The sequence below is a fragment of the Ambystoma mexicanum genome, chromosome 8, assembly GCF_040938575.1.
Source record: "Ambystoma mexicanum isolate Mex_15411 chromosome 8, UKY_AmexF1_1, whole genome shotgun sequence".
Taxonomy (NCBI): domain Eukaryota; kingdom Metazoa; phylum Chordata; class Amphibia; order Caudata; family Ambystomatidae; genus Ambystoma; species Ambystoma mexicanum.
The window spans coordinates 739,792,087-739,804,568 of NC_090929.1; the positions used below are offsets into that span (position 1 = coordinate 739,792,087).

Here is a 12,482-nt window from a genome sequence, read left to right on the forward strand (position 1 = left end):
CAGCCCTAGGAAGGGATGCCAATATAGTATGGAGGAAAGGGGACGGGACGTAAGAGTACATGGTGGTTAAAAGTGAGTAAATAAACAATCTGAGTTGGTACATTAAATGTGTTTTTATATTGTAGTATTTAAATACCATGGTTGTCTTCACACGTTAAGCATTTCTATTGCAACTTGGTGAAAATAGAACATGTTTAACATGACCAAGCATTAGCTGTCATGTACAAGTAAATGATTGCTATATAAGAAAGTGAAATAATTTTCCAATGTTTTACCTTTCTCTTTCTTGTGTTAAAGAACATGCTGCAGTAAAAAAAAGTCCTCCCATAAAGAAAGTGTCTTGTTGAAACAGAAGTGCCGGGAAATTGCATTGTTGTTTCCTTATCTGCTTTCGTAGCCAGAATGGTCAGAATGCTGTCAATACAGTAGTTACTGACTGAACTCTGAACATTCTGATTGGTTGAGAGGAGGTCAATAATTATTGTTTACATTATAAGTGAGCAACTAGACAAACTGAGCTATTAAACTAAATGTGATTTTATTTTGTGGTATTTAAATAATGCAGTTAAAGGAATTGTTTGCCCAAAACATTTTATTGCCCAAAAAGATGGGCAATAATAAAACAAATATACTCGCACTTTTTTTTTAAGTTCCTATGTAAAATTTTGAGCAATTCAAGTTCAAAAATTGAAAAAGCAAACACATGGGCCGATCCATTTTGTGAAATGGATGCCCGCCTGTGCTGGCTTTTGCTTTTGCGTCACTAATGAAGGAAAAGTCAGCCAGCTGTAGTAAACAAAAGCTACCACTGAGTGACTTTTCCTTCATTGGTGCCGGGACTCGGAGGACGCGGACCGGAGACTACAGGCAGAAAAGCTGCAGCTGCATCTCGGTAAGTGCTATTTATTTATTTTTTTAAATAAGCACTAGCTGTGTTTTTTTTCTAAGTTTTCCATGCTGGAGTAGCCCAGAAAAGTTAGAAATAAAACCGCAGCTTTAAAAACGTTGTATTTATGTTTGCGGTCGCTTTTGAAGTGACCGCAAATATAAATACAACGTTAATGTGTTTGAAAACGCTGCGGTTTTTCTTTCTAAGTTTCTCAGGCCCTACACCACGTAGGCAAGTTGAATCACAACTCCACCCAATGCATAAAGGTGTGTCTAAAGCTGTTATAATATCTTTTGAAACAATGCAAACAACCATGAATATTCTGATCAAATTATTTGATACTTTGAATGACAAGATAAAAGTTCAAACCGATTTCCTTAATTCGGTAGTATCTTGGCAAACCAAACATGATGTTGCACCAGTGTTGCAAGATGCTGCTACTATTACTGAATCGAAGAAAAAAAACAGTCTAAAATGGTTGACTCTGTCACATCGCCCGAAACTGTTATGAATGATCACCTATGTCCTGACTCTAATTTATGTATACCAGTGCTCCCATGTTTTCAAAATATCATTGTTGATCTGGCCGTCAATGCTCCAACTGCCCCAGTTATACTGGAAAAACAGGGAAAAAAGATCCCTACAAATATAGCGGACAACGAAGTCTATACTATTTTTTCTAAAAAAAAGACCGGTCCGCAAAGCAAACAAGCTCTAAAAAAGCATCTAACTTAGTGACTAAAAAATCTAAAAACATCAAGAGTACCAAACAGTCAACGACTGCTACCTCGAAGCAGTTCATTAAACAACCTAATGTACCCAATTCAAGCTCCCAATTAGCCTCTTCGGCTGGTGCAAATAAATATCAATTATTAGCGCAAGTGCAAAAACAACAACCGAATGCTGCTTTTATGCCAACCAAAAAGTAACTCTTTATGAACCACTTGACGAATTGATCAAGGCAGTGGATTCTCATGCAAACTTGCACAAAGAAATCCCATCCAAAGCAGTCACTATCTCATCGACATCTGAACAGATATGTCACCTGTCAAATGACTCAAAAGAAAGCTCAGCCTCACGTCGAGAAGAGATTAGGAAAGCAGTTGATGCTTACATGGCCCAATGCTCAGTTCAGAGAGATCTCACAACTCCTGCTTTCATAGTTAAGCCATCCATGTCCTTAACACCGTGTGAGCACCAATGCAATAGTGATCAATCAAGTAAGGGTGATTCTAGAAATTACACAAGCATACCTTCACAAATGAACAAAATAGCCTGTGTAGGTTCGCATACTGTTGGTAATGCTACACCACCCAATCATAAGGAAAGCCAATAGGCAGAAATAGCCCAAATGATAAAATCACTTCTGCCCACAAAAATTAATGCTGAAATAGGTAAACTTCCTTCGAAACTATCAAAGCAAAACACGACAACTTCTCAAGAGAAAACACATCATAAATCCAACTATTATAATCTAGGCTCATTGCTCCTGAGTTGTCATCCTAAACCATATCCTCAATACACTCTAAATCGTCAAAGTATTTTGGAAATATTTTTCGACATCGATTCCCTGAATGACATCATTAGTTCTGACATAGAACAAGTTGAATTTATAACTACAAATCAGCGAAGCACTGTCAGACTTTGGTTCCGGTCTAGAGTGATCAAAAACCTTGTACGGCAAGCAAAGGAAGTCCTATTTTCAATGGGTTTCCTTGTCATGTGTAAATCACAAAATGAAACCATGTCAAACCCACTCGCAAAAGAAGGGCTTAAAATAAATGTTACTTGGTGCCTTAACGATATCAATCAAGATGCTGAATGTGACACAAATCAAAAATGTCAATGTCATTTTAACATAACTAAAAGTTAACTAGAGCAAAAGGATGTGAAATTCGCAATATCCCTTGTTTCCTGGAATACATGTGGTTTTAGTCATTTACTTGGAAACAAGGCTAATGCACTCTTGGATTATGATATCATAATGCTACAGGAAACTTCGATCACGAATGCAATTCTATGGGACAATCATGAATTACATGCTACGTTAGCTCTTAAAAGTCATAGAGGTAGTCCCATGTGTGGCCTTCTAACCGCCACTAAAATCAGTGCCAACATATCCATCATACATAAATATTCTCCGAACCACTACTCTCAATTAACTATTGTGTCAATTAATTCCATCCTCTATGCTCTAGTTAACCTTTACTGGAACCCTTTAAGAACTGAAGACTCAGAGTTTGTTACTAAGGTGTCAACTTTATTAGATTATATTACCTCTGTGCCCAAAATAGTCCATACCATCATAGCGGGCGATTTAAATCTTCACTGCTTAGCAAAGTTGAAGGATGCCGAACAAAATCGGAGAGCCCTATGGAACCATTTTATGAAAACAAGAGGCTTCATTAGGATGAATGGGTCTGGTCCCAAAGATCATCCCCCTCAAAACACCTGGTCGCAAAGAGGTTTCTGTGGAATCATCAACTACATTTACACTAGTGGCTCACTCTCCGCATATCCATCGGAATTTAAAATTGAACAAACTAGGAATAGTGATCATAATATGCTCTGCTTGCAATGGCTAACTCCTCATTGACAATTACCGGCTATTAAAACAAATTGGGGTCACTCTATAACGACAAATAACAGTGTCAACAGAGTACGCTGGACTACAGATACCATCATTCAATTTGGCATAACGCTGGAAACAGCTTTTGACAGAACTCGTAGAAATGTAGTCCCCAGCTCTGTCTATTATGAAATATTGCAAAAAATGAGTCAAGCAGATAATAAGCACAAACAATATATGCCTCGTAATCACGTGTTTGACTCTAAAATTAAGGAAAGGAAAGCACTTTTTAGGAAGGAAAAGCTGCAGGCAAAGCTTTTACCAGCATGTATTCGATACCAAAAGCTTAAGTTACTAAAACAAACTACACAAATTGGATTCAACACCACAAAGCACAAATGCTACAAGCCGATGGAGAACAAATGCTTGAACTTATAAAAGACAAAAACACCTCACGCATATGGAAAGTCATAAACAAGTCAACTTCATCCCAACAACATTGTAAACAAATCCAACATGTCTCAGAAACTACATGGGTGGAATATTTTCAGAGAATCCTTGCCTCACCCAACCAGGAGGTTCATGTGCACACCCAAACTAAGGTTTCTCCATTCCATCTCAACATAGATAGAACAGATATATTATATTTTATTCAAAAAATTAGTGCTTCAAGAGCGCCTGGGCCTGATGACGTTTCTAACCACATATTTAAACTAAATCCTGAATTGTGGACTAACATCCTATTTTCCATATTTCAGCAAACTAACTATTTTCAAACCATCCCTTGCTCTTGGAAACACTCCATCATAGTTCCTCTTTACAAAAAAGGCAATCGAGGGAAACCAGACAGTTAGAGGCCAATTGCACTGCTTGATGCGCCGTGAAAAATCTACACCAGAATTGTTTTGAAAGAATTGAATACTTGGATGAACATAGTCAATACGCGTGATCCATTCCAAACTGGGTTCGTGTCAGGGCTCGGCACGATACCAAATATGATAGTTCTCAACATGCTGAGAGCAAAATATGCTAATCGAAACCAAAATCTTTATATGGCATTTGTTGATTTCCGCTGTGCATTTGATTCTGTTGACCGACGCATAATAGAAGAACTTCACTCCAACACAACGGTCCAAATAAGACTATCCACAGAAGGACTGTTATCTAAGAGGGTAATGTTCGGAAAGAGGCATCAAACAAGGCTACATCCTAGCCTCAACGCTCTTCAATCTGTTCTTATTAGATCTGGGAAATGAATTTGAAGATACAGAAAGTGATGCACCTAAGCTAGGGACACAGAAAATGTGATGGATCTTCTATGCAGACGACCTAGTGCTTGTATCACAAACCCCCAGAGGTCTTCAGAAATTGCTTCAGTGCCTAGAACTACAGCAGAGTAAATAATTTGGTAATTAACACAGAAAAAACTCAGGTGGTTATTTGCCAAAAGAACAAAAGAAAAATACCGCACAATGTAATTGGTTATTAAATAAGCAAAATCTCTGTGTAGTTAATACTTATAAATATCTAGGCCTACACTTTTCTGGCAGTTCAGAGCCTCTCTTGCAATTCTCTAGCCTAAAGGCCAAAATTCAATCATTAGCCTCTCAAGCTTCTATCATAATGCGTAAATATGGTAAATTTACAACAAACCATGTACTGCTATTTTACAAGCAAAAAGTAATCCCCATAATATCCTACGGGGCCGAACCCAATTACCTCAACCAAGAAAATATAGGGACAGGTATGAAGGTTTTGGAAATCAGTTGTTAAACTTCCCAATTGCACTCCGACGGCTTTGTTGAGACTGGAAATGGGAACCTGCTCAATCTACTGTCATGTTATATGGAAAATGTGCTGTTTCTTCAGGAAGTGCCTGTAGAAGCCTATCAGAAAAATGTGCTGAACACTATTGCACATTACCTCTTAACGTCCACTGATAATTTTCCTAAAGCCTGGTACCAATGTGTACTTAAAACACTTACTGAAGCTAATATTTCTCTGCAAATGCTAATCTTAAATCCGACAAAAGCCAAGAACACTGTTTCTATACGATTGGATTTTGACCCAAGATATGTGTAAAAAACGAGTTGATTTTTCCTCTTCAATCTTTCATCCCAAAAAAATGGGCACAATGGAAAAATATCTCCAAAAATGCCCTTCACATTTTGTGAGAACACAAATGTTAAGAATGTGCCTAAATCTCCATCCTACTCATGCAATTTTGGCTAGACAGGATAATTAACTAAAGCAAAGCAAATGGTGTCGGTTTTGTGAGAACAACAAGCGTACTGAGTCCCTTATGTAGTGTGCTGTCCAGCTTTGGAAACATTACGGCACACTTACTTTAAAAATCTGTTGCAGCTTTACTGCTCTCGCACTAATGAAGAAATTTGGGGGCTTCTGATGACCAGTGAACGTTCAGCAATACATATTGCTTTAGTCAAATTCTTATTTTCTATTTTTTATTAATGTGAATGCTAAAAGCATAAAGAGGGGCTATTTTTAAGCTTTGAAAAATTGCAGTTTTATTTGTAAAATGATGAATCGTAATGAATTGTAATGTAAAGATTTTTCTCAAGATTTATTTATGTCTGTTTTGTATCAAATATTTGAAAGGTTGTACTTCAGCCAAACAAATATTTTTTTTTTTTGTTAAAAAACAATTGACTATCCAAATTGTACACCTACTAAATGGTGCACCATTTTCTGTAATTTGAAGCTACTTGCATCGCAGAAGGCTTATTACAGTAAGTACTAAGACTACGTATAGTAGAGATAGAAACACTGCTTTCCCACTACAAATCCAATCTATTGGAGGTATTGTGATCAAGGGCTGCTTTTGTGTATTTATTTATGGGAAGAGCCACAAGAGAAGTCTTCTCCATTGCTATCCTAAACCACAAAAGTTATGGTAAGAAAACCAGAGTCACCTTTGTAATAATTTAGGGCCTCATACAGTCAAATAACATTATTTAATTAGAGCTGTTTTGTTTATTTGGGATACAGGATCCAACAACCACAGTCTGAAACAACATGACCCATTTTGCATAGAAATACTGAACTTTGAATCGCACAAGATCTCACCCCTATCAAAATCTTATACCCGACCGCACTCCGAAGGGTTGGAGTGCAAGGGAGCAGGGCATAGAAGTCCCCTGAAATTACAACAATTAGAGCAACTGACCAATTGGACCAAAACATGTTGGGTTTTATAAACAGACCCATTTTAGAGACTGGTTATTATACTGACATTAATGAAATCTACTTTGCCATGTTATTAGTTATGTGAAATGTTATAGTAATTGCTATCAAGGTGGAGTAGGGTGTGAAAGGAAGCTTTTCCTTCAAGATAACATCTAAAGATCATTAACCACTATATCGAACATGTTCTTAATTTACTAAATCTTTGTATTGTTGCATGGCAACAGCATTAGCTTGCAAACGAACAATGCATAATAAATTAGAGTGCTCACACCCAAGGATGTCAAATGACCATTCCTAGGATTAGCAGCTCCTACCCTTGCCAGACTCTTGGGTGTCTCTTGTTCAGCCACACTGTCAGCTGTAGAAAGTAAACATGTAGAAAGTTTAAGCAGAATGGAACTCTCTAGAGTTGGGAGATGCTGCAGGCCCTGGTAATTGATGGAATGGTGTATCTTGTTTCATACTGTTTTGAATTTGCTGTGATGGCACAGGCACGAGCTGGCTGACAGCCCTGCAGGAGGGGCATGTGATGGGCATGCCTTTGCTTTTTTGCGGCAGCAGTGTGGGAATGCTCAATGCCAGATCTGTCTTAAAGGGGGGATACGCATTGTCTGGCCTGAAAGTTGGATAATGAATTCAGAAGGCCGTAACTAGGCAGCTCTACCTGTGTCTTCCTTATGCCATATCAGTCACTTAATGTATATTAGCACATGGAGATCATTATTGGCCTCCTCTCAGCTAATCAGAATGTTTAGAGTGCAGTTGATAACCACTGGTATTGACTGCATTCTGAATATTCTGTCTTCAGAAGCAAACAGGAAACAACAATACAATTTCCTGGCAAGAACTTTTTCCAAAAGACACTTCCTCTCTGTGATGATTTTTTTTTTGGCTGCAATATGCTATTTGGCACAGGAAAGAGAACGCTAAAACATTAGAAAATGCTTTCACATTCTTATAGCGAAAGCATTTATTTTTGCATTACACTTAGTGCATGCTTGTATTAATCCTGTTCCAGTTCAACCAAGTTGCAATTAAAATGCATAAAGGAATGGTTCGCCCAATATTTTTTTCACGTGGTGTAGGGTTTATGAATGAAGATGATGACACACATTGGTTCTGGTGGGTGATCTCAGAAATGATAGGTGAGAAGGATAATTTCTCTGCCAAGACATGGTTGGATAGTTCACTCTGGGAATTAACTAAATCAATGGTCACAGGCACAACATTATGTGAAATAGATGGAGATGAGGAACAATTTCCCATAGCAACGCTAGTATGTGGTCTTGATTCCCCCCTGAGAACAGTACTGTCTGATAAAGAGATATCACAAGCTGTGATTTCTATCACATCTACTATATCTTGAGGTAGTGTCAGCATGTCTACAACTTTGGCACCATTGTTATCTGACTGGCCACAAGTTGTATTAACAATGGGTATAGGTGTTTGAGAGACAGTACAAGTGGCAACTGGAGCAGTAGGGAAACAAAAAGTGTGAATGTTAGAGAAATTACCAGTAGAGTCCTTTTTGCTGCCTCGCTTACGACTCCCAGAGGCTATTTTGGGAGTAGAGCAAGCGGACACAGCATTGTTAGCAGTAGTGGTGCAAGAATTGGATTCAGACATGTCTGTGTTATCTCTCGCACGTGCGGACCTCCAAACATTTGGAAGCAAAGGCATTCCAGTTCTTAGTGTATAAATATGCCTCATAGCTTGCGAGAAGAAAGTTTGTACACCTCGGGGGTTGTTGCTTTCCCCGAACGACTCACAAAAGTGGTTGGTTTGAGAATGAAAATTAGTTGTGAGATAAGCTGAGTCTTTAACCCAGACTTTGAGCTCTAAAACTACGGCGCCGATGCTTCGGCCGCGCACCGCGAATAGAAAACAGTACTTTCTGGTACTTCCGCGGTGAGTGCACGAATGCACAGGCGCGGATGTATATATGCCGCTCAGCCTCAGATTGAGGGGGTGGGTTTGGATGCAGCCAAGAGCCTAAGGACACAAAGAAAGGACAATGTGTGAGGGGTAGACTTGAGATGGAAGAAAGCACAGAACAAGACTTTCACTTTCAGTGTCTTTTAGTGTTCAGTGTTCAAAGCAACAGTCACTTTAGCTTACTTTTCTTAAAGCTGTAGTCACGAAAGGGTGTCGCTGTGAATGAATTCCTCCAGCGAACAGTCCTTGTGAAGTCCGGCGAATGCGCTGTACGTAGAACGCCAGAAACAATCAATGAAGCTTGCAGGCAGAAAGGAGCGACAGCAAACAGTACTTTCTGGTATTTCCGCGGATAGTCAATTGTGCTGAAAGTTACTGTGTAATGACATAAAATTATCATGTCTAATTTACCCAGTCGTTCTAACTATTATTATTAGATCACACTGTGTATCTAACTATTTATTCCACTTACTTGAAGGTAAACACTTTTGTCATCAGGTGATATACCGCTTTTCTCTTTAGTGCTGGGGCTTCTAAAGGTGTGCAATTTGGATGATCAGTGGCTCAGGTTGTTATTCTGTAAATACTTGAAGCACTTACTTCGCAAAAGAAATCTTTGTCTTCTAATGACACGTCTCATTTCTAGTGGCGTCTCGTGCTGCCGCACTTGCCACTGGTGTCAGTAGCTCTGTGGAAACGCATATATATATAGCTGTCACTTATCACTATATTAGAATTTAACCTAAAGTTCGAATGCGACATAGAGTCGAGTGCCACTACTTACTTCAGTGCTTTAATTCCAATCAGACACAGGCTTGTGTCCTTCTCGCGGTAGCGATTACCATTATCAATGTTGCTTGCTGGTGTCAAGGCTACTAAATTACTTTTTGTAGGTTACTTGGCGCAATGTAGCATGAGAAGCTAGATGTGTGCTAATATGGTTGACATATTTGGTAATAGTGGAGACCATTTTGGCATAATGTGTTCATTGTACGGCACGATGTTTGCTCATTGACAAAATGGGGCAAATGTAATGTTTCTTGAGGCTGCAAAAGGTTTAATCATTGCAACCTCTTTGATGTGCTTATTTACATGGTTGCATGACTAAAAATCAGCTGAAATATATATCGATCCTTGCTCACCTGATCTCCTCCTTCTCTCCCCATTTTCAGTGTTATGCTGACGACATACAGCTTTCATTCAAGCTTCCCTCTACTGCCTCCTCTTCCTCCTCACTCATTCCCGATTGTCTGACTGCTATTCAGGCATTGTGCACGGCTAATGATCTCTGTCTTAATGCCAATAAGACTGAGATCCTTCTTATTGAAACACCTGCAATGTGTTTCCCTCCTACAGTCTGGCCGTCCTCCTTGGGTGCTCCACCCTCACCATCTAGCGAGGCCAGAAATCTTGGGGTCATGTTCGACTCCTCTTTCTCCTTCACCCCTCACACCCACTTTCAGCTTCACCACCTTACAAGCATTCTCCCTTTCCTCACCTTCCCCCAGAAGCTCAATGTCTCCAGAGCCCTGGTCCTCTCTACACTGGACTACTGCAACAGCCTCTTCATCATTCTTCCCCTTTCCTCCCTTCATTCCCTTCAACTAATCCATAATAGGGCTGCAACACTTATCCTTGGATGAAGCCGAGGGACTGTAACTCTCCAACTGTCTGCAGTTCAAATGCTTCTCCAAGCAGAGAGTGGGGGGTAGATCTCTCTCTTCGGTTGGTGCCTTCCTTTGGAACAGCCTCCCTGCCGCTCTCAGACTTGAGCCTAACCTCCTTAAGTTCTGCAAACATCTCAAAACTCCTCTTTTCTCTATCTATTTCCCTCTCTCCCTTCCCTGCTAATTTCCCCACTGCCGCTGAGACTGGCGGCCTGGTCCTTCACGAGTCCTACAGGTACCATGCATTCTGCTCAGACAACACCAGAACCCACCCCCCTCAGCACTGCACTCTTGGCCCCCAGCCAGGCAGCTGTGCTTCCCCTCTCCTGGTACATCCCCGCCCTAGAACTTAGCCAGTGGCCTCCTCCCTGGCACTTCCCCTCCTGGGCTCCCATTAGCACTTGCCATTACCTTCTTCCTTCCTCCCTCCCTTCATTCCCCCTGGACTTCTCGTCACTGCACTTGCACGTTCTGAAAGTCACAAGGCCTAGTAGACTGCAATTGTTTATTTTACTGCTATTGCTATTGCTTATTTATACTCCTCTGTTCCTTCCCCTCTATTGCCTTTTGGCACCTAGAAACACTATTTGTTGTATAGGCGCCTTACAAATACTCAATAAAGAAATAAAATAAATAACCTCATAAGGGTTGGAGTAGATGGGAACAACGCATCAAAGTCCCATGAAGAAGTTCCAACAATTAGAGCAACACACCGATTAGAACGAAAAATGTTGTGTTTTACAAAGGGACCCATTTAAGAGGCTGATTATTATACTGACAGTCAAATGTGCATTCTCTTAAAATATAACAATCAAAAGAAAAAGCCAAGACAGACATTACAGTCTTCGGTATATTTTTTTCCACTGTTACAATACTTTGTTCAAGAAATATTTTCAACCACGTTGTTGCCTACAAGAATGAAAAACATTCTGTTTAATTAAGCACAAGTCACTTTGGGGTGCACTCAACACCGTTCTCAAGGGGCACAGCGTGTATGATAGGCTCCCAGATCTGACTGATGGGGGTCAGGCGTCTGGGTTATTAAAGTAGAGGGGCCTCCCTCCAGAGCTCACGTACCTCCCGTTTTACAAGATCACATACCACTTTCAGGTTAGGAAGCCTGTCAAAGCCTAGCCGTTTGCTCAATGGATACTAAGCATCTATTTCCCCTAGCACAGATGTTTCACACGGTGACGGTGGTTTGGTGCCATGCATGCATAGTGCCTTCAATTTTTCTTTTTTTGGAAACAGAACCCCTATATATAACAGAGGAGCTAAAAAGCAAGATCATGTGTGTTTTGGACTTACTTCGTTTTCCTGGAACTGACTCAATGCCCAGACAGCGCCGAGATGCCAGCAAGAACGTGCTCGGTCAGGTAAGCTGTCCATTATATATTTCTTTGTAACAAAACCTTTTTTTGTTGGGGGTGGGCATCGCATTGTGGGAGGAGAATTAGGTACCCAGGCACACCAGTCAAACTGCAAAGTAAAAACGAGAAAAGGAGTCACCGTTTATTTTTAGAACAATATTTACTGCATTCACAATTTGTATGCCAGACATTTTCAAATAATCCCAGAAGCGGTTGATAAAACATGGATAAATGTGTGCATGTTTTACTTTGCTTCGAAAAATCAATTTCCACAGATACAGGTATGTGAAGACCCCACCAAAGTACCACCGAAGCGGACAGCAATACGCGGGAACAATCTACCACTTATCGTCCGCTTTTACGATGGAGATTTTTTGGTGGAAAGTGAATGGTTCTTTTAATGTGTGGAATTGGTTGGGGCAGGCCACAAATTGTGAGCCGTTGCAAAGCGTCTGTACATTATGGTCACTCAAGAGGCCAACCTTCTGAATGCTCTCAGAATGGCTAAAATGTCAGCTGATATGGGAGATCTTCCTGTTTGGCCAAAATGTTCACAAATCTTGCACCACACAACGGCTGAAGGACAGGTTGACACTCAGGAGGATTTTGTCAAATGAAAGACACGTCTTTCTATGGAGTGGCAGGTAGGTGAAAATGCAGGAGGCAAAATCTGCCTTTTTACCCATTGCTAATCACAGGTAGTTTGCACTACTTTCTTGATAATGCTTGCTATGCTTGTAAACAATCGTGCTGCACCCGCAGTTAATCAATAATATGTTCTGAAAAATGGTGCCGTTTCTGATGCTGGAAATGCATTGGAGGGACAGGGCTTCCCTGTCCTTGTT

The 12,482-nt window shown here is 40.2% G+C and overlaps 1 protein-coding gene across 1 annotated transcript in view; it reads right to left on the reverse strand.

Moving 5' to 3' along the window:
• LOC138472414 (polyunsaturated fatty acid 5-lipoxygenase-like) overlaps positions 1 to 12,482 on the reverse strand; it is a 1,363,458-nt gene that overhangs the window by 28,374 nt on the left and 1,322,602 nt on the right. Inside the window, exon 13 of the mRNA XM_069610559.1 lies at positions 11,576 to 11,746. Within this exon, the coding sequence (XP_069466660.1) occupies positions 11,576 to 11,746 (171 nt within the window). The remainder of the gene's footprint in view (positions 1 to 11,575; positions 11,747 to 12,482) is intronic.